The sequence below is a fragment of the Delphinus delphis genome, chromosome 1 (assembly GCF_949987515.2).
Source record: "Delphinus delphis chromosome 1, mDelDel1.2, whole genome shotgun sequence".
NCBI lineage: Eukaryota > Metazoa > Chordata > Mammalia > Artiodactyla > Delphinidae > Delphinus > Delphinus delphis.
The window spans coordinates 96888668-96915416 of NC_082683.1; the positions used below are offsets into that span (position 1 = coordinate 96888668).

The 26749-nt window shown below is 41.2% G+C and overlaps 1 protein-coding gene and 1 pseudogene across 1 annotated transcript in view; one reads left to right on the forward strand and one right to left on the reverse strand.

Annotated features, from left to right (window-relative positions):
• The window catches only part of CD53 (CD53 molecule), a 28428-nt gene extending 6436 nt beyond the window's left edge, over positions 1-21992 (forward strand). The window contains exons 2-8 of the mRNA XM_060006787.1: positions 7474-7553; positions 8446-8634; positions 10711-10785; positions 11354-11449; positions 19091-19171; positions 20201-20284; positions 21145-21992. Coding sequence (XP_059862770.1) covers positions 7491-7553; positions 8446-8634; positions 10711-10785; positions 11354-11449; positions 19091-19171; positions 20201-20284; positions 21145-21216 — 660 coding nt within the window. The 5' untranslated portion in view covers positions 7474-7490 and the 3' untranslated portion in view covers positions 21217-21992. The remainder of the gene's footprint in view (positions 1-7473; positions 7554-8445; positions 8635-10710; positions 10786-11353; positions 11450-19090; positions 19172-20200; positions 20285-21144) is intronic.
• A 3560-nt stretch (positions 21993-25552) lies between these two features.
• On the reverse strand, positions 25553-26600 carry LOC132421950 (polyadenylate-binding protein 2 pseudogene; annotated as a pseudogene).
• Positions 26601-26749: the final 149 nt, after the last annotated feature.

The window sequence follows — 26749 nt, forward strand, 5'->3', positions numbered from 1 at the left end:
CAGTTCAGTCATGGAGGTTTCCTGGAAACTGACGTCAGGGGCTTTCTTCACAGGGCCACATTAGTCACAGATTTTGACTGCAGAGGGGTGTCAGTTTTTCCAGTGGGGTTGGAAGGGGTGGAAACTCAATAACTGACCAGCTACAGTGAAGAAAGGAAAGGGGAATTCTCTCTTGATTTATGTAAAAACTGGGTTCATTGTTGCATATGGTAAAAGTAGTAATGATCTTCACAAAATGGGCAGCTTTTCTCCTTCCGTTTGGTGCAAGTCTAAGTGGAAAATCAGGAAGGAGAAAGAGGTTCTTTTTCCTGTCTGTGAAGGAAAGAATCAGTGGGGATATACGCAGGTTTGTGGGCACCTCATTAGTTGGTGTTCTGTGGACAATTAGATTACAGGGTCCTGAAGCAGCTGTCACAGGATCTGAAGATATTGGACATGAGATGACTCTAGGAGGCATCTGGCCCAGTCTTCTTCTGGGTCAGTTATTTTCAATGTCTGAAAGATTAGATTAATGGCACAATAAATCTCAAGCCCAAAGCTCCTCACTCTGCAGTGTCATGTTCATTCCACTACACAAGATAATTTAGAGTTAATGAGCAAAGTTCCAGTCATTTGTTCATTCAACCATCTTACTTTTTTAGTGTAATTAGGTACTGTGTTAGGCCTCGAGGATTCAAAGATGAATCCCTCAAGAAGCTGACAGTCTAGTGAGCTTAGACTCAGGATGATTAGTAGCTAACTTAATTAAGGGGTCACAGGGAAAGAAAGGGGCAAATTCCAGCAAAGGACTGCTGAGCAAAGGTAAGGAAGGAAGAATGGAGAAAAGTATTCAATGTTACTTGTTAGATTTTAAAGTATAAGACCAAGAACGTTGCTATGAATTTGGAGAGATGGACAGGAGCAAATTAGGAAGGACCTTTTAACATATGTATACATGCATAAAACCTAACTACAAACACTGTAAATTAACAATACAATAAATAAATAAATAAAGTTGTAAATTTTCCTCTAAAAAAAAAAAACTGAAGAGGAACAGTCAGCTCTACCCACCACCAGTACCTCCCATCAGGAAACCTACACAAGCCTCTTAGATAGACTCATCTACCAGAGGGAAGACACAGAAGGAAGAATAACTACAATCCTGCAGCCTGTGAAACAAAAACCACATTCAGAGAAAGATAGACAAGATGAAAAGGCAGAGGCCTATATACCAGATGAAGGAACAAGATAAAACCCCAGAAAAACAACCAAATGAAGCAGAAATAGGCAACCTTCCAGAAAAAGAATTCAGAATAATGATAGTTAAGATGATCCAGGACCTCGGAAAAAGAATGGAGGCAAAGATCGAGAAGCTGCAAGAAATGTTTAACAAAGACATAGAAGAATTAAAGAACAAACAAACAGAGATGAATAATAAAATAACTGAAATGAAAACTACACTAGAAAGAATCAATAGCAGAATAACTGAGGCAGAAGAATGGGTAAGTGACCTGGAAGACAGAATGGTGGAATTCACTGCTGCAGAACAGAATAAAGAAAAAAGAATGAAAAGAAATGAAGACAGCATAAGAGACCTCTGGGACAGCATTAAATGCAACAACATTTGCATTATAGGGGCCCCAGAAGGAGAAGAGAGAGAGAAATGATCAGAGAAAACATTTGCAGAGATTATAGTCGTAAACTTCCCTAACATAGGAAAGGAAATAGCCACCCAAGTCCAGGAGGCGCAGCAAGTCCACTACAGGATAAACCCAAGGAGAAACATGCTGACACACATAGTAATCAACTTGGCAAAAATTAAAAACAAAGAAAAATGATTGAAAGCAGCAAGAGATAAATGAGAAATAACATACAAGGGAACTCCCATAAGGTTAACAGCTTATTTCTCAGCAGAAACTCTACAAGCCAGAAGGGAGTGACATGATATACTTAAAGTGATGAAAGGGAAAAACTTACAACCAAGATTACTCTACCTGGCAAGGATCTCATTCAGATTCGATGGAGAAATCAAAAGCTTTAAAGAAAAGCAACAGCTAAGCGAATTCAGCACCACCAAACCAGCTCTACAACAAATGTTAAAGGAACTTCTGTAAGTGGGAAACACAAGAGAAGAAAAGGACCTACAAAAACAAACCCAAAACAATTAAGCAAATGGTCATAGGAACATACATATCGATAATTACCTTAAACGTGAATGGATTAAATGCTCCAACCAAAAGACACAGGCTTGCTGAATGGATACAAAAACAAGACCCATATATATGCTGTCTACAAGAAACCCACTTCAGACCTAGGGACACATACAGACTGAAAGTGAGGGGATGGAAAAAGATATTCCATGCAAATGGAAATCAAAAGAGAGCTGGAGTAGCAATACTCATATCAGATAAAATAGACTTTAAAATAATGAATGTTACAAGAGACAAGGAAGGACACTAGATTTAAACCCACGCACCTATGGTCAACTAATCTATGACAAAGGAAAAGATAGACAATGGAGAAAAAACAGTCTCTTCAACAAGAGGTGCTGGGAAAACTGGGCAGCTACATGTAAAAGTTAGAACACTCCCTAAGTTAGAACACTCCCTAACACCATACACAAAAATAAACTCAAAATGGATTAGAAACCTAAATGTAACACTGGACACTATAAAACCCTTAGAGAAAAACATAGGAAGAACACTCTGACATAAATCACAGCAAGATCTTTTTTGATCCACCTCTTACAGTAATGGAAATAAAAACAAAACTAAACAAATGGGACCTAATGAAACTTAAAAGCTTTCGCACAGCAAAGGAAACCACAAACAAGATGAGAAGACAACCGTCAGAATGGGAGAAAATATTTGCAAATGAATCAATGGACAAAGGATTAATTTCCAAAATATATAACCAGCTCATGCAGCTCAATATTAAAAAAACAAACAACCCAATCCAAAAATGGGCAAAAGAACTAAATAGACATTTCTCCAAAGAAGACATACAGATGGCCAAGAAGCACATGAAAATCTGCTCAACATCACTAATTATTAGAGAAATGCAAATCAAAACTACAATGAGGTATCACCTCACACCAGTTAGAATTGGCTTCATCAGAAAATCTACAACCAACAAATGCTGGAGAGGGTGTGGAGAAAAGGGAACCCTCGTGCACTGTTGGTGGGAATGTGAATTGATACAGCCACTATGGAGAACAGCATGGAGGTTCCTTAAACAACTAAAAATAGAATTACCATATGATCCAGCAATCCCACTACTGGGCATATACCCAGAGAAAACCACAATTCAAAAAGACGCATGCACCCCAATGTTCACTGCAGCACTATTTACAATAGCCAGGTCATGGAAGCAACCTAAATGCCTATCGACAGACTAATGGGTAAAGAAATGTGGTACATATATCCAATGGAATATTACTCAGCCATAGAAGTGAACAAAATTGGGTCATTTGTTGAGACATGGGTGGATCTAGAGACTGTCATACAGAGTGAAGTAAGTCAGAAAGAGAAAAACAAATATTGTATATTAATGCATATATGTGGAACCTAGAAAAAATGGTACAGATGAACCAGTTTTCAGGGCAGAAATTGAGACACAGATATAGAGAACAAACAGATGGACACCAAGGGGGAAAGCCACGGGTGGGTGGGTGTGGTGGTGTGATGAATTGGGCGATTGGGATTGACATGTATACACTGATGTGTATAAAATTGATCACTAATAAGAACCTGCTGTATAAAAAGATAAAATAAAATTCAAAAATTAAAAGAAGGATGCTAAGTTGTGACAGCAATAGGAAAAGAATACCAATCGCATGTAGTAGCTACCTAAAAAAATCAAATAAAATAACCGTCACTACAGTCAAAGTAACAAACATATTCATCACTCACAAAATATTATTCATGGTCTTTTGTGATCTCTTCTTCCTGTCCTTCCCTGCTCCCCCTCTATTTACCCCATGCCATACTCCTCTACCCCAGTCTCCAGGCAATCATCCATCTGCTTTCTGTTGCTATAGTTTTCAACTATAGTTTTTCAACATAGTTTTTCAACTATGGATTTTCTTTCTTTATTTAAGTATAGTTGATTTATAATATTGTGTTATTTCAGGTGTACAGCATAGTGATTCAGTATTTTTGCAGATTATACTCATTATAGGTTATTACAAGATGATGCATATAATTCCCTGTGCTATGCAGTATATCCTTGCTGCTTATGTATTTTATATATAGTAATTTGTATCTGTTATCCCATACCTTTAATTTGTTCCTCCATCTTCCCTCTCCCATTTGGTAAACACAAGTTTATTTTCTATATCTATGAATCTGTTTCTGTTCTGCATATTCATTTATTTTTATTATATTTTAGATTCCACATGTAAGTGATATCATATAGTATTTGACTTTCTCTGACTTATTTAACTATGCACAATATTCTCTAGGTCCATCCACATTGTTGCAAATGGCAGTATTTCATTCTTTTTTATGGCTAATATATATATTATATATATATATTTCTTTATTCAATTCAATATCTTATTTATTCAATTGTCTGTTGATAGGCACTTGGGTTGCTTCCATGTCTTGGCTATTTTCAATAGCCAATAGGCTATGAACTTTAGGGTGCAACTATCTTTTTGGATTAGAGTTTTTGGTTTTTCTCAGTATATAACCATGAGTAGAACTGCTAGATAATATGGTAGTTCTATTTTTAGTTTTTTGAGGAACCTTCATAGTTCCTTAGTGGTTGCACCAATTTGCATTCGCACCAACAGTGTACAAGGATTCCCTTTTCTCCACATCCTCACCAACATTTGTTATTTGTAGACTTTTTGATGACAGCCATTCTGACAGATGTGAGGTGATACCTCACTGTGGTTTTGATTTGCATTTCTCTAATAATTAATGATGCTGAGTATCTTTTCATGTGCCTGTTAGCCATCTATCTGCATGTCTTCTTTGGAAAAATGTCTGCTCAAGTCTTCTGCCTGTTTTTGATTGGATTATCTGGTTTTTTGATATTGAGTTGTATGAGCTGTTTATATATTTTGGATACTAACCCCTTGTTGGTTGCATAATTTGCAAATATTTTCTCCCATCCCATAGGTTGTTTTTTTATTTTGTTGATGGTTTCCTTTGCTGTGCAAAAACTTTAATTAGGTCTCATTTGTTTATCTTTGCTTTTATTTCTTTTGCCTTAGGAGACTGATGCAAGAAAATATTGCTATGATTTATGTTGAGAATGTTCAGCCTATGTTCTCCTCTAGGAGTTTTATAGTTTCTGGTCTTACATTTAGGTATTTAAACCATTTTGCATTTATTTTTGTATATGGTGTGAGAGAATGTTCTAACCTCTCTGTTTTACATGTGGCTGTCCAGTTTTCCCAGCACAACTTTTTGAAGAGACTGTCTTTTCTCCATTGTGTATTCTTGTCTCTTTTGCCATAGATTAATTGATCATAGGTGCATAGATTTATTTCTGGGCTCTCTATTCAGTTCCATTGATCTATGTATCTGTTTTGGGGCTGATACCATGTTGTTTTGATTACTGTAACTTTGTATTGATCTTATGGATAAAATCTTATAGAAAAGCCCGCAAGAACTTTTTGGCCAACACAATAGTACATGTGAAGTCTGGGATGGTTATAATCCCAGCTTTGTTCTTTTTTCTCTGTACATTGACCAAGTATCTCCCAGACTAAGATATATCTATGGATAAATTATTTGTTTAACTAGAATTTTAATTAATTTAACTCTTAAGATGTAAAATTTACCAGTCCTTATCTCCAAATTTTTGAGATTCCTTACAATAGCCCTTTGCACAGGCAATATCAGGTAATGAAATAGAATGAAATAGATTTGAATATGTCAAGTCCCAAAGAACAGTACTAACTGCCATGGAAATACAAAGATTTTCAGCTGGATTGATGAAGGAGGTGACATTCAAATAAACACATTCAAATGAGTGTAGTCTTTTTGAGCAGCTAACTCTTGACTATGAGGCCTGGGAAATACTCAAATCCATCTAAATAAACATGGGTTCCATTCATTGAGTACTGGTCATACATCAGTCTCTTTGGTAAGATGATTTAACCTTTACTTCTACCCTATAATGTATAAGTATTACCTCATTTTACACAGGGATAAATTGTAACTGGAAATGTTAAGTAGGTTTACAAATCTCACACACCTGTTCAGTGACATAGGTGAAAGTTGACTTCAACTTTGACTTCAAAGCCTATGTAATAAATCATTATACTTTTTTTTTTTACCTCTTAAGCATTTCCAAATAAAATTAAAATCTACCTTTATTTTAACTTGGTTAAAGTAATTGTTAACAATTAAGAATAATTCTGAGGGTCAAGATAAGAAGGAAGGGAAAAGAGAAGGACAAAATAAAGAAATAGGAAAATGGTATGAGATAGATATAAGTATTTGACCTTTTTAACAGAGAAGATTACTCTATTATGTAACATAAGTAGCTCATCAGGCTTATTTATAGCCTGAATGAACTATCACTTAAGACCATCTGATTTCTGGGTATCTTGACACTGAAATGAGGGTATGATGGATTATAAAAGCAATCTATGCACTAGAAAAAGCATAGTTCTAATGGGAGAAAAAACAAAAATTGACTTTATTGCTTTGTATATCAGTCTTATGTGCAGTTTTAAAATATGAGTCACTATACAGAAACTCATTACTTCTGAGAGAAAATTCAAAACTGTGTATCTGGATCTCTAGAATTGAGGACCAGACTGTGGATACTGATGTCCTCACTGAAAAACAAAATTATATTTTTAAAAATTTCAAGCTCTCATTGTAATCTCTTTTTGTTTCTTCACTGGATATTTGTTGCTCAATATTATCTCTGCTGTAAGGTTGACATTTTCTGGAGGATTGCTATTGCTTAGTCATGTTTATATCTCCCACAGCACCTAGAACAGAAAACACCATATATATTTCTTCAGTAGAAGGATGAATGAGGCATAGATATGTTCCCCACATTTTCATGTGGAGAAGTTCATAGACCAAATGTAGAGTGTATATGCAACTCAGGGTATATAAGAAACTGGTGGATCAAGTCACTGACCTTCTCCACAGCTGATTGACCAGCCTATCCCTGATCCCAGGGCTTCCTTCAGTCCCTGAGCACTGACATGGTATGTGTCACTGACTCAGCCTCCTCTAAGAATGGCTCTATTACTTACTTCTAGAGTGCTTAATTCAATGTTAAGCATCTTTAGCTTGCTGAATTGAAACAAACGTGGTGTCCAAGATGAACCAATTGGTTCCTCAGTTCAGAGACTAAAAGAGCAAGAAGTTTGGGGAAACTTTCCAGAAAAGATTCACAGCTCAAACCCAAGGTGATGCTGGAGATCCTTGAACCCTGGACATATGTGTCCTCTGATCTCTGGTGCCACTTTGCAGAGCCAGGTCACTTATGTCCTCTTTTCTTCCTTCTACATTTTAGGGCAAGAATATCTCAGCATGGGCATAAGTAGCTTGAAATTGCTGAAGTATGTCCTGTTTTTCTTCAATTTGATCTTCTGGGTAAGTCTGTCTCTTATGAGCATGGTTGAACTCACCTCTTCCTAGCTATACTCTACTTCTCTCTCCTCTCCTGAAGAGCCTGGTGTGGAGTGGAACCCACACATGCCCAGGTCAGGTGCAGTATACACAGCCTAAGAGGAAGGGGATGATAATTTTCTCCCCTCTTTCCATCCTGCCATAATATAAGCCTGCAAAATTGAAAGATACCAGTGCAGTAGAGGATACTGTTTCTCTGGGAGCTTTAGGCTATTACTGCTCACTGCTGACATCTATGGGTCAGAAACCTAAGACTCTACATTCCCTGTATTTAATGGCTCTTTTCTTCTTGCTCCCCCGATGCCCAAACCTAACCCCTTGGAAAGAATAGATGATTGAAAAGGAAGTCACCTTTTCTGGGGAGGTGTCACTATACCAGATTAAGCAATTGAATTTCAGACATAGGATAGGTTGGTACTCATGTTTCTATGAGAAGATTCTTAAAAGTTTGGCTTCTCTAGTTTTCTGCCAAGAAAGATGAACTTCTCAACCAGGGTATTCCCTTTACATGGTTGTGGTTTCCAAAGGGAAGACCATATATAAGTAGTTGAGGGAACAAGGAGTAGGGATCTGAATCATGAAGATCTGGAAGCAAGAGTGGGAATCTGAAGCATGAAGATACTGTGTTACCCATAGGAATGAGCTTTCCCTGGTATCTGATATGGGTAGGATGAGGCATGAGTGGGACATCACAGGAGATGATAACTTTTTTTCTAAGGGCATGGGGAAATCTGGGTAAATAGTTTGTTGTGTAGAACCAATAGAAAAAGGTGATTCTAATCTCATGTAAGTGAATATGAGGAGATATTCAAGGACCACATTTTATTTCAGAATGTTATGTGATTCTTCCTTTCAGCTCTGTGGCTGTTGCATTTTGGGCTTTGGGATCTACCTCCTGATCCATAACAACTTTGGAGTGCTCTTCCGTAACCTCCCCTCTCTCACGCTGGGCAATGTGCTTGTCATCGTGGGTTCCATTATCATGGTGGTTGCCTTCCTGGGCTGCATGGGATCCATCAAGGAGAATAAGTGCCTGCTTATGTCGGTGAGTTACTCTCGCAGTTGATGTGGTGCCCTAAGTGGGGAGACATGATGCCTTGGCTTAAGCCACAAGCAAGATATTTTCTGGCAACTCACCTATTAGTGCAGGGAAATCATAGGAACATAAAATTGGCACCTCAGGTCAGTCCACTCTGTCTAGACCAGTAGTATTTTGTTCTTGACTGCGGTCCTAGGGATAGATAAGAGAGGGCATTGCTATCCTCCTTGACATCCATTTTACACTGTTAATGATGAACTTATCATTATAATTTGCCTTCATAACTTTTATTTCTTCTTTCTTTTTCCTATAGATTTCATCATTTATTTTATTTTAAAAATTTTTATTGGAGTATAGTTGATTAACAATGTTGTGTTGGTTTCCAGTGTACAGCAAAGTGAATCTGTTATACATAAATATATATCCACTCTTTTTTTGTTTTTAGATTCTTTTCCCATGTAGGCCATTACAGAGTATTGAGTAGAGTTCCCTGTGCTATACAGCAGGTTCTTATTAGTTATCTATTTTATATATAGTAGTGTTTCTATGTCAATCCCAATTTCCCAATTTATCTCCCCCCATTTCTTATTTATATCTGGTTGAAATCAACTGTCATCCATCTGCCTAAATCCTCCTCACATTAGTATATATTTCCAGGATCTGACTCAGAGTCACTAACTGATGGAAAATATAGTCTCTAGATTCTTCTGAGTGCTGTAACCCTCCTAAAATGGCAGAGGATGCTTACCTATCTGATATCTGCACTAGATACACCATAGTTTGAGTGACCCAAATGGGTGAAGGCCTAGGCTGCAGCTATTGAGGTCTAACATGAGAGATGCTAGAGCTTTTCACTTTCTCCCTGTCAGTTACCTATCCTAAGGAGCACCTTTAGACTTAGGTTTTTCCTGTAAGATCTATGGAGGAAGAGCTCTTCATTCCTCTGGTGTACTCAGAACAGAGCTCGGTATAACAGTGTCACTCTATCCATAAATATGGGTTCCCAATCACCTTTCTTTTTCCTCAAGTTATGTGGTTAATCTTCTTTCCATTATGGGTCAAGTGTTAAACTGGAGTCAAGAGATAGAATAAGAGGGCTTCCCTGGTGACACAGTGGTTAAGAATCCACCTGCCAATGCAGGCGACATGGCTTCGAGCCCTGCTCCAGGAAGGTCCCACGTGTCGCAGAGCAACTAAGCCCATGTGCCACAACTACTGAGCCTGCACTGTAGAGCCCTGCGAACCACGACTACTGAAGCCCATGCGCCTAGAGCCCATGCTCTGCAACAAGAGAAGCCACCGCAATGAGAAGCCGGTGCACAGTAACGAAGACCCAACACAGCCAAAAATAAATAAATTAATTAAAAAAGAATAAAAAGGGGAGATAGAATAAGAAAGTCCTTGTTCTCAGATAGTTCCCAGACTAGTGGCAAAAGATGGAAGATTATAGACTTGGTAAAAAGGTTTTAAGTAGTCAAAATTTGTGTTGGGGTAAAAAATGAAGGAAAGTGAATAAGTGAAAATGTGTTTTCTGTTAATTGTGATTGGTATAAGCACCTAGAGTTGGAGATAAATATGAGTTAAGATCATGATTAGAGCGCCTTTTCTCCCCATCTGTACAGGGCTCCTCTCAACCTCTACCATTACCTTCCTCCACCCTAAAATAGCCCTTTGCTTGCAGAAAGGACCAGGCCCCAAATTCTAAAGACACATGGTTCAGTTTACTAGTTTTTGCTCAGTTGTTTCAATAGGCTGATGCTAAAACTTCTTCATTGATTCAACAAATGGTATTGCCTATTCATTATGCACATGGAGCTCAGTGGGCACAATGGGTAGAAGCACAATGGGAAGAAGAGAAAAAAGTTAGAAGACAGCTGATCTGCCCTCTAGAGTCTTGGAGTATAGTTGTAGGAAAAGAACAAATATTCCTCACAAAACAAGAGAAAGCTTATGAAGGCTCAAACAGGCAGGAACAGAACCTCCTGCCCATGTGCAGAGACATGCCTGGATGCTCCCAGGGTGGAGTAGAAGTGGGGGAGGAATGAGGATCAGTGCTGTGAGCATCTCTCTTCTTTGCCCCAGTTCTTTGTCCTGCTGCTGATTATCCTCCTTGCTGAGGTGACCTTGGCCATCCTGCTCTTCGTGTATGAACAGAAGGTAAGTTATAGAGAATCAAACTCGTTGTATTGCTAAGAGTGGGTAGTGTGCAGTGGAGAAGAAATTGGCACAAAATAAGTCCTATAATAGAGTTAGAATCAAAGTAGGATGAAGGAAAGAGGGATTAATTGCAATTGGGGAGAGAAAAAAAATCATGAAGGAGATTGCATTTGAGTGGTGTTTTGAAGGATGAATAGGAAGAACAGTAAAAAAGCAAGTTTATCTTCCTCTTATTTACCTATTTACTTTTCTCCATGTGTTTGGCAGTACAGAATATCTGTCTCAGTGCCTAAGAGAACTCATGCTTTGATTGTCCGTTTTCCTCCTTTGTAAAACCAGAGTTCTGGAAGGACAAGAGACCACTGTGTACTTCTTCCTTCAATGCCATCTCATCCTCAGCATTTCTTCCTATATATAAGCTCCCTCCCCTCACTTCCTAGTTCTGAGGAGACCATTTGGAAGGGAGGAGCAGATGGAACCATTTTATTAGCCTACATTAGAAATTCCTTGTTCCTTGAACTCACTTGCTTTTTACAATGTCTTCTCTGCTGGAATGTGCCCCACCCAGCTGAATGACTATGTGGCTGAGGGTCTGACTGACAGCATCCAGCAATATTACTCAGACAACAGCACCAAGGCGGCATGGGACTCCATCCAGTCATTTGTGAGTACAAGTGGAATCCTCCTCGGCTCAGCCCAGACATAATTTTCCAACCTCAGTCCCTGGGGACTAGACAGGTCTTCCTTTCATGAAAGTTTCAGAATCTAAGGTCCACAGCTCCTAGGTTAAGAATAATGCTTGGCTATCACAAACAGGAGAGCACAGGAATCAGCTTGATTGGTACAAAGTTGTCTACATTCTCTTTTACCCTTCATCCACTCAGGCTCATTTTTTAAGCCCTACTAAGATGTAAGAAAGACCCAAACATGCTATACTGGATTCGTTTATGTATTTTCCAAAATTTTTCTGAAAACAGAAATTGTTTAATGCAAGAAATCTCTTTTGAAGTCCTGAGTAGCCCAAATCATTCTTGTTATCTAGCTCACCAGCACCCCATTCCTTGTACCCTAACCCACCAACAAACATATATATTAACTTGGTATTCCTGCCTTGGTGTGTTGGGGTCAGGGGGCCAGCATGACACTGGCATAGCTTGTGTCTCAGACAATACCATTATGACCACATGGAGCCGCCTGTGGTCCTGCTATGCCTGCTTAGTGTGGAGTAAAAGAAATAGCACAGGGCTTCCCTGGTGGCGCAGTGGTTGAGAGTCCGCCTGCCGATTCAGGGAACACGGGTTCGTGCCCTGGTCCGGAAAGATCCCACATGCCGCAGAGCGGCTGGGCCCGTGAGCCATGGCCGCTGAGCCTGCGCCTCCGGAGTTTGTGCTCTGCAACGGGAGAGGCCACAACAGTGAGAGGCCCGCGTACTGCAAAAAAAAAAAAAAAAAAAAAAAAAAAAAAAAAAAAAAAAGAAATAGCACAGAAATTAAAGCCCAGAGACCAGGATTGGGTAGTCTTGGAAAAGTCACTTAACCTTTCTGGATCCCCAATTCTTTCTTTTTTTTTTTTTTAACTCCTGTTTAGAAGCCTTCTTACTATAGAATTTCTAGACTTATACAAAAGAAAAGAGAATAATAGAAAAATGTATCTCTGGGTACATATCACCCAGCTTCAATAGTCAACATTTTGCCAATGTTGTTTTAGCTAACCCTCTATACTTTTTTGCTAGTATTTATTAAAGCAAATAATAGATATTATATCATTTAAAATTAAATATAAAGATAATAACTTCCTTTTTAACAAACACTTTATTTATTTTTTTGCGGTACGTGGGCCTCCCACCGCTGCGGCCTCTCCCGCTGCGAAGCACAGGCTCCGGTCGCGCAGGCTCAGCGGCCATGGCTCACGGGCCCAGCCGCTCCGCGGCATGTGGGATATTCCCGGACTGGGACACGAACCCGCGTCCCCTGCATCGGCAGGCGGACTCTCAACCACCGATCCACCAGGGAAGCCCCAAACACTTTATATTTTTAGAGCAGTCTTAGGTTTACAACAGAACTGAGAGGGAGGTACAGAGATTTCTCATATACTCCCACAAATGCATAGCCTCCCCCATTATCAACATCACTCACCAGAATGGTACATTATTTTAGATGAAGGATGAGCCTACATCGACACATAATTATCAACCAAAGTCCATAGTTAACATTAGGGTTCACTCTTGGTGTTGCACATTCTATGCATTTGAACAAACTTATAATGACATATGTGCATCATTATAATATCATACAGAGTAGTTTCCCTGCCCTAAAAATCCTCTGTGCTCTGCCTATTTATACCTCCTCCTACCCTCATCCTTGGCAACCACTGATCTTTTTATTGTCTCCATAGTTTTGCCTTTTCCAGAATGTCATATAGTTGAAGTCATACTGTATATAATCATTTCAAGCTGGCTTCTTCCACTTACTAATATACTTTTAAGATCCCTCCATGTCTTTTCATGGCTTGATAGCTCATTTACTTTTAATGTTAATATTCCATTTTCTGGATATACCACAGTTTACTTATTTATTCACCTATTGAAGGACATCTTGGTTGCTTCCAAGTTTTGGAAATTATGAATAAAGCTGCTATAATCATCCATGAGCAGTTTTTTTCCTGTGGACATAACTTTTCAACTCCTTTGGATAAATACTGAGGAACATGATTGCTGGTTCATTTGGTGAAAGTATGTATAATTTGTAAAAAGCCTCCAAATGGTCTTCCAAAGCATCTGTACCATTTCTCATTCCCACCAGCAATGTATGGGTGTTCCTGTTGCTCCACATCTCATGAGTATTTAGTGTCAGTGTTCCAGATTTTGACCACCTTCACAGGTGTGTACTGCTAGCTCATTGTTTTAATTTTCATTTCCTTGATGACATATAATGCGGATTTTCATATGTTTATTTGCCATCTGTATATCTTCTGTGGTGAGGTGTCTGTTAAGGTCATTGGTTCATTTTTTAATCAGGTTGGTTGTTTTCTTATTGTTGAGTTTTAAGAGGTTTTTTTTTTTAAATATTTAGGCAAAAATTCTTTATCAGATGTGTCTTTTGCAAATATTTTCTCCCAGTCTGTGGCTTGTCTTCTAATTCTCCTGATATTGTCTTTTGCAGAATATAAGTTTTTAATTTTAACTGAGTCCAGCTTATCAATTATTTCTTTCATGGGTCATAACTTTGGTGTTTCTTCTAAAAATATATCTTCATAATCAAGGTCATGTAGGTTTTCTCCTGTATTATCTTCTAGGATTTTTATAGTTTTGTGTTTTACTTTTAGGTCTATGATCTATTTGGAGTTAACTTTTGTGAAGGGTGTAAGGTCTCAGTCTAGATATTTTCTTTCTTTCTTTCTTTCTTTTTTTTTTGCATGTGAATATCCAGTTGTTCCAGCACCACTTGTTAAACAGACTACCTTTTTTCCATTGTATTGCCTTTGCTCCTTTGTCAAAGATCATTTGACTATATTTTTGCAGGCCTGTTTCTGGGCTCTCTAAATCTATTTGTCTATTCTTTCACCAATACCGTACTGTCTTGATTACTGTAGCTTTATAGTAAGCCTTGAAGCTGGGTAGCATCAGTCCCCCAACTTTGTTCTTTTTCTTCAATATTGTATTAACTATTCTCAGTCTTTTGCCTCTCTATATAAACTTTAGAATCAGTTGGTTCATATTCATAAAATAACTGGCTGGGATTTTGATTGGGGTAGCACTGAATCTATAGATCAAGTTGGGAAGAACTGATACCTTAACATTGAGTCTTCCCATCCACGAACATGGCATATCTCCCCATTTACTTGGTTCTTCTTTGATTTTGTTCATCAGAGTTTTATGAGTTTTTTCCTCATACAGATCTTGTACATATTTTGTTAGATTTATATTGAATACCTAAGTATTTCATTTTGGGGGATGCTAGTGTAAATGGTATTGTGTTTTTAATTTCAAATTCCACTTATTCATTGTTGTAATATAGGAAAGCAATTGACTTTTGTATATTAACTTTATATTCTGCAACCTTGTTATAATTGCTTGTTAGTCCCAGGATTTTTTTATGTCAATTCTTTCAGATTCTCTTCATAGATGATCATATCACCTGTGAACAAAAACAGCTTTATGTCTTCCTTCCCACTCTGTATACTCTTTCTTTCTTTCTTTTTTATATTTTTGTGTTCCTCTCTAAAGTTTTCACTGTGTACATCTCTTATTTTCCCTAATTCAGTTAACATTTTTATTACCAATATTTTGAATTCTTTATCTGTAAATTATTTCTATTGCATTATTTATTTATTCAGAGGTTTTCTTTTGCTCTTTCAATTGAGAGCAGGTCCTCTGCCTTTTCATTTTGCTTAACTTTCTCTGCCTCTATGAATTTAGGTGAAAGAGTTACCTATTGCAGTCTTGAAGGGGTGTTGTTATGTGGGAGTGTCCCTGTATAGACTATGCATGCCCAAAGCCTTTGGTGGGAGACCTGGATTTGATGTGGATGCAAGTCACATCTTTCCTTAATGTGTGCTGACAGCTATCACCTTGGTGGCGAGTGGGGCTAGAGATGGAAGGGCTAGATCTAGAGCCAGATGTAAGGTGGAACTTCCCCTCTGCTCAGTGATCATCACTGCCCTATCAGTGGCAGGGTCTAATCCAGTTGCTGGAGCCAAAGCCCTGAGAGTCAGACCTGAACTGGCTCTGTTCCCTTTAAGTGTGTGTTTTCCCCTCTGCCTGCACTGGGGCCCTTGACCCAGAAAGAGGAAGTGCTGAAGCAAATGGGACCCCTGTGGGCTCTTGGCTCATGTCAGCTGAAGACAGGCATCTGAGCTGTCTTTGATGTGCTGCTTCACAGACACCTGCAATTGTTTCCCTCATTCTGCTCAGAAGCAGCCTTGGGTGCAAACCCCCTTGTCCCTCACAGCCAATCACTGCCCCCAGCCTCTGCTTCCCCTGCCCTGTTGTGGAGCCACACCTCAGGGCAGGTGGGGTCCGCATGAACTCTCAGTGTATGGTGGGCGGGGGGAAGGTGGTGGAACAGCCTCCATCAGAGATCTAGGATGTTTCTGATGCACTGCTTGAGTAAACACCAACAATGGCAGCTGCTGCTCCACCCAGGCTCCGCCCCGATACTGGGTCACCTCTGTGTCCCATGGTTTCCATCTTCTCCTTGGTCATGGCCACACCAGATCAAGTGCTGCACTGTGACATGGAATGAATGGGGCCAGAGCATTTGCTTGGCTTGGGTTAGGACCTGTGAGCAGGTGGTTGCAAGAAATCTGGCAGCTGTTAAAGCAAACCTCTCTCCACCCTGCCTTGGAGGCAAACCAGCATGCATGCACTCCTCACGAGTGGAGTCCAGGCTTCCACAGCCCTCCTGTTGATCCAACCAGTACTCCAGTCAGACAAGGTACCTTTTCTCCCAAGCATAGGAACCCACGACTGGGGCTCCAAATTTGGGGTTCTCACCACTCACTCCCCAGCATCGGTATCCCACCCATGCATTCTCCCTTTTACTCTGAGTTCCCTCCCAGGGGCACAGGTCCTGACCTAATCACTTTTTTCCCCTTCCTACCCAATTATATGTGTATTTTTTTACAGCCTTGGTTGTACAGGATTCCTTCAGCCAGTTTTTAGTTAGTTTTCAGTGAGTTTTTTTTTTTTTTTTTTTTTTTTGCGGTACGCATGCCTCTCACTGTTGTGGCCTCTCCCGTTGCGGAGCACAGGCTCCGGACGCGCAAGCTCAGCGGCCATTGCTCACGGACCAGCCGCTCTGCGGCATGTGGGATCTTCCCGGACCGGGGCACGAACCCATGTCCCCTGCATCAGCAGGTGAACTCTCAACCACTGCGCCACCAGGGAAGCCCTCAGTGAGAATTTTTCTACATGTAGATGTATTTTTGATGTGTTCATAGGGGGAGGTGAGCTTCACGTCCTCATACTCCACCATCTTGATCAATCTCTCCAGGCCACCTTTTAATTTTGATTATTTTCTCTATTGATTTCCTATTTTCAATTTCATTGATTTCTGCTTTAATTCTCATTTATTTTTCTTCTTACTTTGAACTTAATTTGCTCTTCTTTTTCTAGTTTTCTAAGATATACACTGAGATTATTGATTTTTTGATCTTTCTCCTTTTCTAATATTTTTATTCAGTGTATCAATTTCCCTCTAAGCACTGCTTTTGCTGCATCCCATATATTTTTATAAGTTGTGTTTTCACGTGTGTTTTCATTTTTGTATACGTTTTCCAATATTTTTAAATTTCTCTTGAGATTTCTTCTCTGATCATGTGTTATTTAGAAGTGTGTTGTTTAATCTTCTTGTAAAATAAGGTCTATTTAATACACCTAAAATTTTACAATAATTCTTTAATATCATTAATAAATGTCTATAATCATTTATCTAAAAATATTATTTTTAATTGGTATCTTCCAACCAAGATCCAAACAAGGTCCACATATTATATTTGGATAATACGTTTCTAAATCTCTTTTAATTTATGATAGTATCTCTCTGTGTTCATGCTATTTACTTGTGGAAATAAATTAGGTTGTGTGTCCTATAGAATTCCCCAATTTCTGGATTTGGCTATTTGCTTCTCAAAGGATTTTAGCATCAGGGAGTCTCTGTCTCCCATACTTGTGAATCTAGAGGCTTGATAAAGTTTCCATTTGTGGTGAGACTAACATACATATTTCCTACAGCATCACGTAAGCAGGCACAGAATATCTGATTGTCCTACTTTTTGTGATCTTAAGACTTGTTGGTGAGTGTCGGAGGACAGAGGGAACAAAAACTGCCCAACAAACTGAGAAGGCATCTTGAGACCAAAAAGTGAGGCATGCAGCTCCATATAATCAATGGATCAGCTTATTATAGGGTAACTTACAGAGTGGGATTGGGAGTGGGCAGATGATTTGGAGGCATTTGCAGATGTATTCCACACTGCCAAGGGGCCATTGGGATGGTCTTATAGGTAACCTAGGGTATGGGGGTAGATACTTGGAAACAGGACGTGCATTCCTAAGTCAAGATTAACCATCTTACATTCTGTCACTTCAATATGTTCTTCTTCTTGTTGTATTTTCTTTGACATAACGTCCTAAGTTGCAGAACATGCCATCCAGACGGTCCTCCCTAGTGCCAGCGCCTCTTTAGTCTTCTCTTGTTCCCAGGTGAACTGTAATTTCTTTTCTGTGCTAATATTTAGAGTACATAACAAAGACCATGCAACAGTTGCAATAGCTTGCTCACTTTTTTTTCACCCCACTTTTGCTTTGCTACCTCTTTGGTTAATATATCTAGTATGCCCTTTGGTGTTTTCAGGGTATCCCTCTACTCTTGCACCAGCCTGAAGTGTTCCATAAATATAGCCAGATCACCCCACATGGAAATGGCTGGCCAGCCTGGAATTTCCCCCACAGACAACAAGTTTTCCCTGTTTGGCCCCTTCACCCATTCCTGCATTATTTTCAGTCTCCTGCCTGGCTTGCCAATTGTCCAAGGATGGAGGGAACAAAAAGTGCCCAGTGAACTGAGGAGGCATCTTGAGACCAAAAAACAAGGCAGGCAGCTCCATATAATCACTGGATCAGTTTATTATAGGGTAACTTACTCACAGGGTAGTATTAGGATCTGGAGGACAACGATCAGGAAGCATTCGCAGCTACACTCCACACTGCCAAGGAGCCGTTGGGACAATTTTATAGTTAACTTAGGGTATGGAGGTAGATGCTTGGAAACAGGACATTCATTCCTAAGTCAGAATGAATGGTAACTAGTCTTGTGGGCACTGGGAGTACATCAGCAAATGTTATCACCATTGTTTTGGGACTAACAGAGCATAGAGGCCACAATATCTATTAATTACAAAGCTCTTTATGACATAGAAGTGATTTATTGTACCCTGGGTAGGGTCAGCGGTAGGACAGGAGAAACTGTAAGGGCCCAAGATAGCATCAGCTATGCTAACAGCCATACAGTGGGTCTAGGTGTGGTCAGCCTGATCCCTCCATTATAAAGTCTCCTGTGTGCCTAATTTTTTATTTGTAAAATGTGAATAAATTAAATATGCCCTCTCTACTTCAAGAAGTTTTGTGTGAAGGGAATGGTATCACAGGTTTGAAAGTACTTAGTTCTAAGGAGCCATAGTAGTCAGGCCAATTCTGGATTTTCTGCTAGAGAGTCAGATCTGAAGGGACTACCGTTTCTCCAAGGCCCATGGTTTTCTTTCTGTTATCTTACTAACCAACACTTGTTTGGGGTTTGGCTTTCAGCTGCAATGTTGTGGTGTAAATGGTACAAGTGATTGGATGGACAGCCCACCAGCATCTTGCCCCTCAGACCCACAAGTTAAGGTAATTTATTTTCAGAAACTTTTCTGCTATTGGTCACTGTGGTTAAACTTTTAATTACCTTAGAAACTCCAGTCGTACAGGACCTAGTCCTCCCAGCCAGAAACAGGAAACCTTAAACAAAAGAGAGACCAGGGAAACAACTCATATAACTAGACAAATAAGAAAAACAAACAAGAAAAAAATAAGTTCATCTAGATTAGAGATGCCGTGAAGAATCTTGCTACTCTAAACTATTACATTAGAGGGGGAAATTTATGTGATAGTGGCAGAAGACTATGTCTAGATTTTTCTTGAGCAAGAATTAGGTCTTCTTATGGTTGAAAGTGAAATTGTAAGGTTGAAGCAGAAAAGCTTCTCTCTACCTGTTTCCCTGCTCTCCTTCCTTGGAGATGGCAGCATCCAACCCTTTAGCAGAATGCATCATAAGTGAAGGAGTGAGGAGTTGGGGAAGAGAGAGTTGACAGAACTTCTGACTAGACCCAGAGAAGAAGCCCACATCAACTTTCAAATAGACTAAGTCCCTAAGGTCCTCACTTGAGGTTGTTTGGAAATCTCTGGAATTTGGGAGGGTCTGTGAAGAAGGACTGGGACACCTACCAACCAGCAACTGCCCTGCAGCTTGGCAGGCCTATTATGTTTACTGGCTTTTGAAGCAGAAGCTGAAATGCAACCAGTCCTAGGATTGCATAGCCTATATTCCCATTTGCCAATCCCAAGACACTAATGAATATTCAAAAAACACAAAGACATATGTTGTTGACCTGCCTCTTAGGATCTAGTTTAACTCAGTGTGTAAAGATCTAAGACTTCTACTTTAGATGACACTGTAATGATAATAATACCAGAAAAGTCTCTAGTTTAATGTTTTCTATTTTATGCCCATTTCTTCATCCATATAAAAATAATAAAAATATAATGCCTGGCCTAAGTCTCTTGGCATAAGGCAAAATACAAACTATCTTCCCAAATAAACCTCCTGATAAAGTTGAGTAATATAGTAGCGTCATTTGTACTTGTAATTTTTTCTAGGGTTGCTATGTAAAAGCAAAACTGTGGTTTCACTCCAATTTCCTGTATATCGGAATCATCACTATCTGTGTATGTGTAATCCAGGTAAGAGCTTAACCAGAGGATTACTTTGAGGATTAAATGAGATGTCATGTAATTTTTAGAATGATACCAGGTACAAAAATATGAGTTCCCCCAGTAAAGTAGAAAATGATGTTATTACCAGTTTAAGGCATACAGAAAATATGCTGTAAGATCTATCTGGTCAATTTATCCCTAAGAGAAATGAGTGTTTCATTGTCAAATTAAAAGCCACCAAGCAGAACCTTACTTTGGTCCCTCACAGAGCTGGTCTGGAAAAGCCTGTGATGAATAAAGCATTCTACTTGAAAAATTGGCCTTGTGTGCTAAGCAGGAGTTGGTGATGAAAACTGTAATCAATTTCCTCATTGCTTCTCTGCTTAGTTTGACAAGTCAGGGGTGAATGGGTGATAGTTTTTTTTTATTATTATTATTATGTGATATTTCTACCATTTTTATACCCAAGTTTCTTGAGTATATGACAGATTAGCTAAGACCTAATCAAGAAGCTCAGAGAGAAATGATTTTTCTCTACTTGAAAACCAAGGAGGCCTAAGGCAAGGGTAAAGATCACTCACTGCACAAAGTACTGACCTGTGCAGAGCTTGATTATACCAGCAGCAGGACTTCTGTGATTTATTAAGGAGACAAAAGGTGTCCCAACACTTTATACTCTACTGTCTTGCCATCATTACCCCCACTTGTCTCCCCACTGCCATTCTAAAGCTAAAGGAGAAAACTCCTGAGAAAGAATTAGAAGTGAGAGTAGGAAGGGTAGTCTCAGTGTGATGGACAATTTCTTTTTCTCTGAGACTGATTCCAGGGACTGTGGGTGAGATGTTTCCACCTGTAAAGACCTCACACTTTCCCAACTGTTTCCTCAGGTATTGGGGATGTCCTTTGCACTGACGTTGAACTGCCAGATTGACAAAACCAGCCAGGTCCTAGGATTATGACCTGTGGCTGCCTTGTGCTGGAAAGACTTGTTTCATCACTGGAAATCCAAAACCACTTGTAACATGAAGCTCTAAATGACCAACTCCTGAACTGGTGTCTTTGTCCCCCTCCCACCTCTTCCCTGTTGAGTCCCTGTCTCATACAACCAGAGAAGAGGGTGTTGGTCAGGCACTTCCCATCTCAGATAGCAAGACAATCCTTTATCATTCATGGCAGCAGCCTTGTCACTCATTAATAACTGAACATTTGTCAGACATGAAAGTCCAAGAGAACCTGTGGTACTAATGGCTCAAGATCAAAGGATGGGTCTGCAGCTTGGGTTTTTGCATCTTCCCATTGTCAAACAAGTCTCTGGCCTCTAAATCATGCCCAGTCCACTCTCCAAAGTCAACCAAGAGATAAGCTTAAGGGAGCTCTGGGGCCAGGCTCATTGGATCATTGTCACAATCCTGTTTCCTTTTGACTGGGGGCCTTGGCTACAGGAATGACAGAGTACCCTTTCTCCAAAGGTTAGGTTTCATTTCAATTTCTTTATTAAAGGGTCTTATTGATTCATCTAAGTCTTTCCAAAATAAACTATCCAATGACTCACACCCTGATTTCAGCCAATCTCTTAGCCTTTGATTTACATAACTATGAAGGAATTCAGCAGGATAGGTATTTCTGGTGGTTTAGGTAATAATTACATTCAAAAGAGTTCTGGTGTTATTTCTCTTTCAGATAAGGTTTTGTTAATGTACTGTTTTAATTCTTCAATAAATAAAATAGCTTATGCTCTGTCAATCACTACATTCTCATTCCTTTGTCTCAAATATAATTTCCATGACTCAGCCTAATTGCCCTGCCAGCAAGTTAGGGATATTAGTTATCTATTGCTGCATAATGAATTACTCCAAAACTTGTCGCTGAGAACAATGAACATTTATTATCTGACAGTTTTTGTTGATCATGAATCTGGGAGCAGCTTTATTGGGTGATTATGGCTCGTGATCGCTCACATGACTACAATCAAGATGTCAGCTGCAGTCATCTCAAGTCTCAACTAGAAGAGGATACACTTCCAAGTTCTCATATGGCTCCTGATAGGCATCAATTCTTTGCCACATGCACCTTTCCATAGCACTGCCTTATGACATGGAAGCTGATTCTCCCCATAGCAAGGTATTCAAGAGACAGCATGAAATACAGCACCCAAAACAAGCCATACACTCCTTTTATAACTTAACTCAGAAGTGCCATCACATCAGTCCTGCTGTATACTTTTCCTTAGAAGTAAGTTGAAAAGTTCACACTCAAGGGGAGGAAATTACACAAGTGTGTAGATACTATGGGGTGGAGATCACTGGGGGCTATCTTAGAGGTGGTCAACTACACCATGTTTGTTGGGTCAGGAGAAGCTAAATTTAATTGTCTATATGATAACCATACTTTGAAAGCAAAAGATCAGACCACATGTAATACAGAGTCAAATGTAGAGAAGTTAGAGAAAGGGGTGACAGAATTGGTTTCTATTCTCAAAGATTTGTGTAGGATCTCCAACTTTCTTTTAGGAAAATTGGTCAAATTCATAGTAGTTTATAGGGAAATGTATATCTTTTGCACTTTCCTGAGACAAAGGAGCAGAGGAGACATTCTCATGATTATCACAAGTATCAAACATGTCTCACATTCAACATGCACAAAATAAAACTTATTATATCTTCCAAGCCTGTTTCTCTTCTTTGTTCCCCCATATCAGTGAGTGATAAGACCACCTTCTGGTTGCCATAGCCAGAAACCTGGGCTTTGTCCTAACTCTAGCCTGCCCTTCACTCCCAACATCCAGTCAGTCATAAAGGTCTAAGGATTCAGCTACAAAATACCTAATTCATCCACTCTCCCCATTTCATTTCTTACCTATATTCCTTCAGTTGTCTACTATCTGTTCTCCTAGTACCCACTATTGACCCCATCTAAGCTATTCTCCATACAGTAGCCAAAATAATATTTCTAAAACATAAATATAATCAGGAGACTTTCGAACCCTGGGTCAAGATGGCAGAGTAGGAGAAAGTGGAGTTTGCATCTCCTCACAGGTACAGCAGGGGTACATCAGAACAGTTCTCGCCGAGCACCTTCTAGGCATTGATGGGGAACCTTAGACACCTGGGGAACAGGAGGGGTCCCTGTGCAGCTGGGTGGGACATGGGAGGGAAGGAGAGAGGGAAGGAGGAAGGGAAGAGTGATGGAGACGGGACAGGGCTGGCACCCCTAAGGGGAGGGGCTGGGGGAGAAGAGAGGTTTCAGCACTCAGGGGGACACACTAGTGGCAGGGGGATCAGCAGGGACAGGGGGGACCTTCAAGGGGCGGGAGGTCAGAGGGGTGCCCTGCAAAGGTCTGTGGGGGTAGGGACGGAGTGGGGCCTGTGTGTGTGGTCTGTGCCAGGCCCCTACACACCCCAGCCTGGGTTGTGTGTCCCCTGGTGGGGAGAAGGGCTGCGTGCTGGACAGTGGGGTTTGGAGGGTGGACCCAGGGAGGGGAGGTGGGGAGGTGACCTGGGGTGGCAGGGGGAAGTGTTCCACAGCCAGGAAGGTTGGTGGAGGAGGCCCAGGCCACCAAGAAAGTGGGACGCAATTGTTGAGGGCAAGGCCACCATTGCAACACCCTTCTCTGCCCACCAGCCTGGCCTCCTTGGGCAGTGGCAGGGGCACACACCTAAGCAGGCTCAACCACCCCTCAAACCAGGGTTTTCCCCCACCACTGAGGCCCCAGCAAGCCTGCTAGTGTGCTGGGCCTGAGCCCTAACCTCATGGAGGTCTCTTCAGGCCATATAGGTCCCATGCCTGAGCCCTGCCCCTGCTGAGGCCTCCTCTGGCTTCTCAGGTCCCAATGGACCCAAGTACAACACCCCCCAGGGCTTCTGGGGGCCGCTCGGGTCCTGGTGGACCTGAGGACTGTCCCCCACAAAGCCTACAAAGGCTGCGCAGGTCCTGGTGGCCCATGTGCCGCCCCTGACAAAGCCCCTCCTAGGGCTGTGAGGGTCCAGGCAGGTCGAGCATCACCATTTTCCAAAGCCTCCTCAAGCCATGATGGCCCCTGTGGACACACCCATGGAAACCTGCCCCCAAGCTGGCTTACATGAGCACATGTGCTCTGGGTCAACTTCAGGAGCAGACACTGGTGAAAGAAACACACGCAGAGGTGGGGCTGACACAGAGGGTACAGATAACTACCTAAAGGTGTTGGAGGCCCTCCTGGGGAGACAGGGGTTGGATGTAGCTCACTGTGGGGGCAATGAAACTGATAGCAGAAGCACCAAGGAATTTTAATTTTTTAATTAAAAAAAGCTTTTTTTTCAAAACCAACTTTATTCATGACACATATTAAAAAAAACTCCCACCCCCTGGAAATGAGCTAAAAAAATAAACAAAATCCACCTCCCACTTCCATGTCCCCACTTCCTCTCATTCCCTCCAAACAAAAGGGGAAAAAAGGCAAAGGAAAACAAAACAAAAAAAACCCCAAAACCGCCCAAAACAAGGTAGTGCATTTCCCCAGGGGAAAGGGGAAATTACACTGGAGCCACTGGGAGCAGATAGGAGATCCTCTGGCTACAGAATCCTGCAAAGAAAGACAGACACTCAAAACAGAAAAAGAAACACAAAAGGAAACAAAATAGATCACCAGGCAATCTGGAGGGGCAGGGAGCCAGAAAAGAGGGGTGGGGTGGGTGGTAGACCTGGCAGGACAGGAACAGGCAGGAGGGGACTGTGAAAGCTAGGGAGAAGATGGAGGGAAGGTAACAAGCAGAACAGTTTGGTGTCCTTCCAGAGCCCTGGGTAAAAAAAAAACCTCCTACCACCCATGCCCACCTACCCTTGAGCAGCCCGCAAGGGGGCAAAGGGGGACAGGGAAACAGGGGGAGCAGCTTGCGCGGTTGAGACATGTCCATGGCGAATCCCCAGAGTGAATGAGCAGCCCCCTGCCCCACTCCCTGGGCCTTCCCTTACTCCCGAAAGCAGGTCCCTCCTCAGCAGTTAGAGTTACCCCCTTCCACAGTATATCTTTTTTTTTTTTTTTTGCGGTACGCGGGCCTCCCACTGTTGTGGCCTCTCCCATTGTGGAGCACAGGCTCCGGAAGTGCAGGCTCAGCGGCCATGGCTCACGGGTCCAGCTGCTCCACAGCATGTGGGATCCTCCTGGACCGGGGCACGAACCTGCGTCCCCTGCATCAGCAGGCAGGCTCTCAACCACTGCGCCACCAGGGAAGCCCCATCCTTTTTTTTTAATATTTTTTTTCTATCAAGGTCATCTTCTGCTTTTCTTTTTTTTCTTAATTCATTTTTTTTCCTTCTTTTCTCTTTTTTCCTCTCTCTCCTCCTAATACACACTTTTTTTAGTAAGGGGAATACCATGATGTCGCTCTAGCCCGGCCCCTGTAGACATGACCCCAGGGCCTGTTGTTAAAACCACTGTAGAATAGAGAGTGGGAACTGTTGTAGTTGGTGGTCCAGGCATGGTATCAGGCTCGCGGGAAACCCCAGTCTGTTGTGCTGATGCCTGGTCTGTTGGTTTGTTTTGGGATCACCTTGATTTGTCTTCCTCTAAATAGGGACTCATCTAAGGCCAAGGAAGTCCTCACTGACTCTTTGTCTGAGAACTCTATATATGCAAACTCTTTGGGATGGCCACTAAATTTGTCACATAGTATAGTAACACAGTTGACTGAACCACAGCCATGAAAGTGTGCTTCCAGCTCTTCTGCTGTTGCACCATAGTCCACATTGCCAACATAGATGGAACGGGAATCGGCCTCCATCTTCTCCTCAGTGGACATGATCACTGAGCCAGCGTTGCCTGCAGGTAGACTCATATTCATCTGCTTCTCTACCTTGTTCTGTAGCTCCTTTAGCTTCTCAGTTTCTTCCTCCATCTCCCTGACTCAAGCTTTGATCACTTCCAGCTCTGGGTCCTCAATGGCGCCATCCCTCATGTCACCCTCGACCAGTCCCAGCTTCTCCTCCTCCTGGCTGCTGGGGGCTCCCTACCTGGGCCCAGGGCCTGGAGCTCCCAGGGGGGCACGGGGCCAGGATGGCTCCTCTTCGGGCTCAGGCTCTGGCTCAGGCTCCAGCAGCAGATCCTCAGGCTCCAGTTCCTCAGACTTCAAGCCGTTCCCATAGTACCCTGTGCCCCCCGGGACCCCCTCCCTGGCCTCCCCACCAGCCCTGGGCACAAGATGGTGCCACCACCCCAGCCCGGAGCCCCAACTGCCCGCAGCCTCCACTGCTGCTGCCACCGCCACCACCACCACCATCACCCTAGAGTTAAAAAAATTTTTTTGGCTGTTGTGTTTTGTTGTTTCATTTTTATTTTTATTTTTCCTAATATATTTTTTATTTTTCTTATTTTATTTTTCATTCTTTGTTATTGTTCTGCTCTTTTTTGCTTGTTGTCTTTTTTTGTTTCTTTTTGCTGCACCTCATGGCTTGTGGGATCTTAGTTTCCAGGCTGGAAGTTGAGCCTGAGTGCCTGTGGTGGCAACACTGAACTAA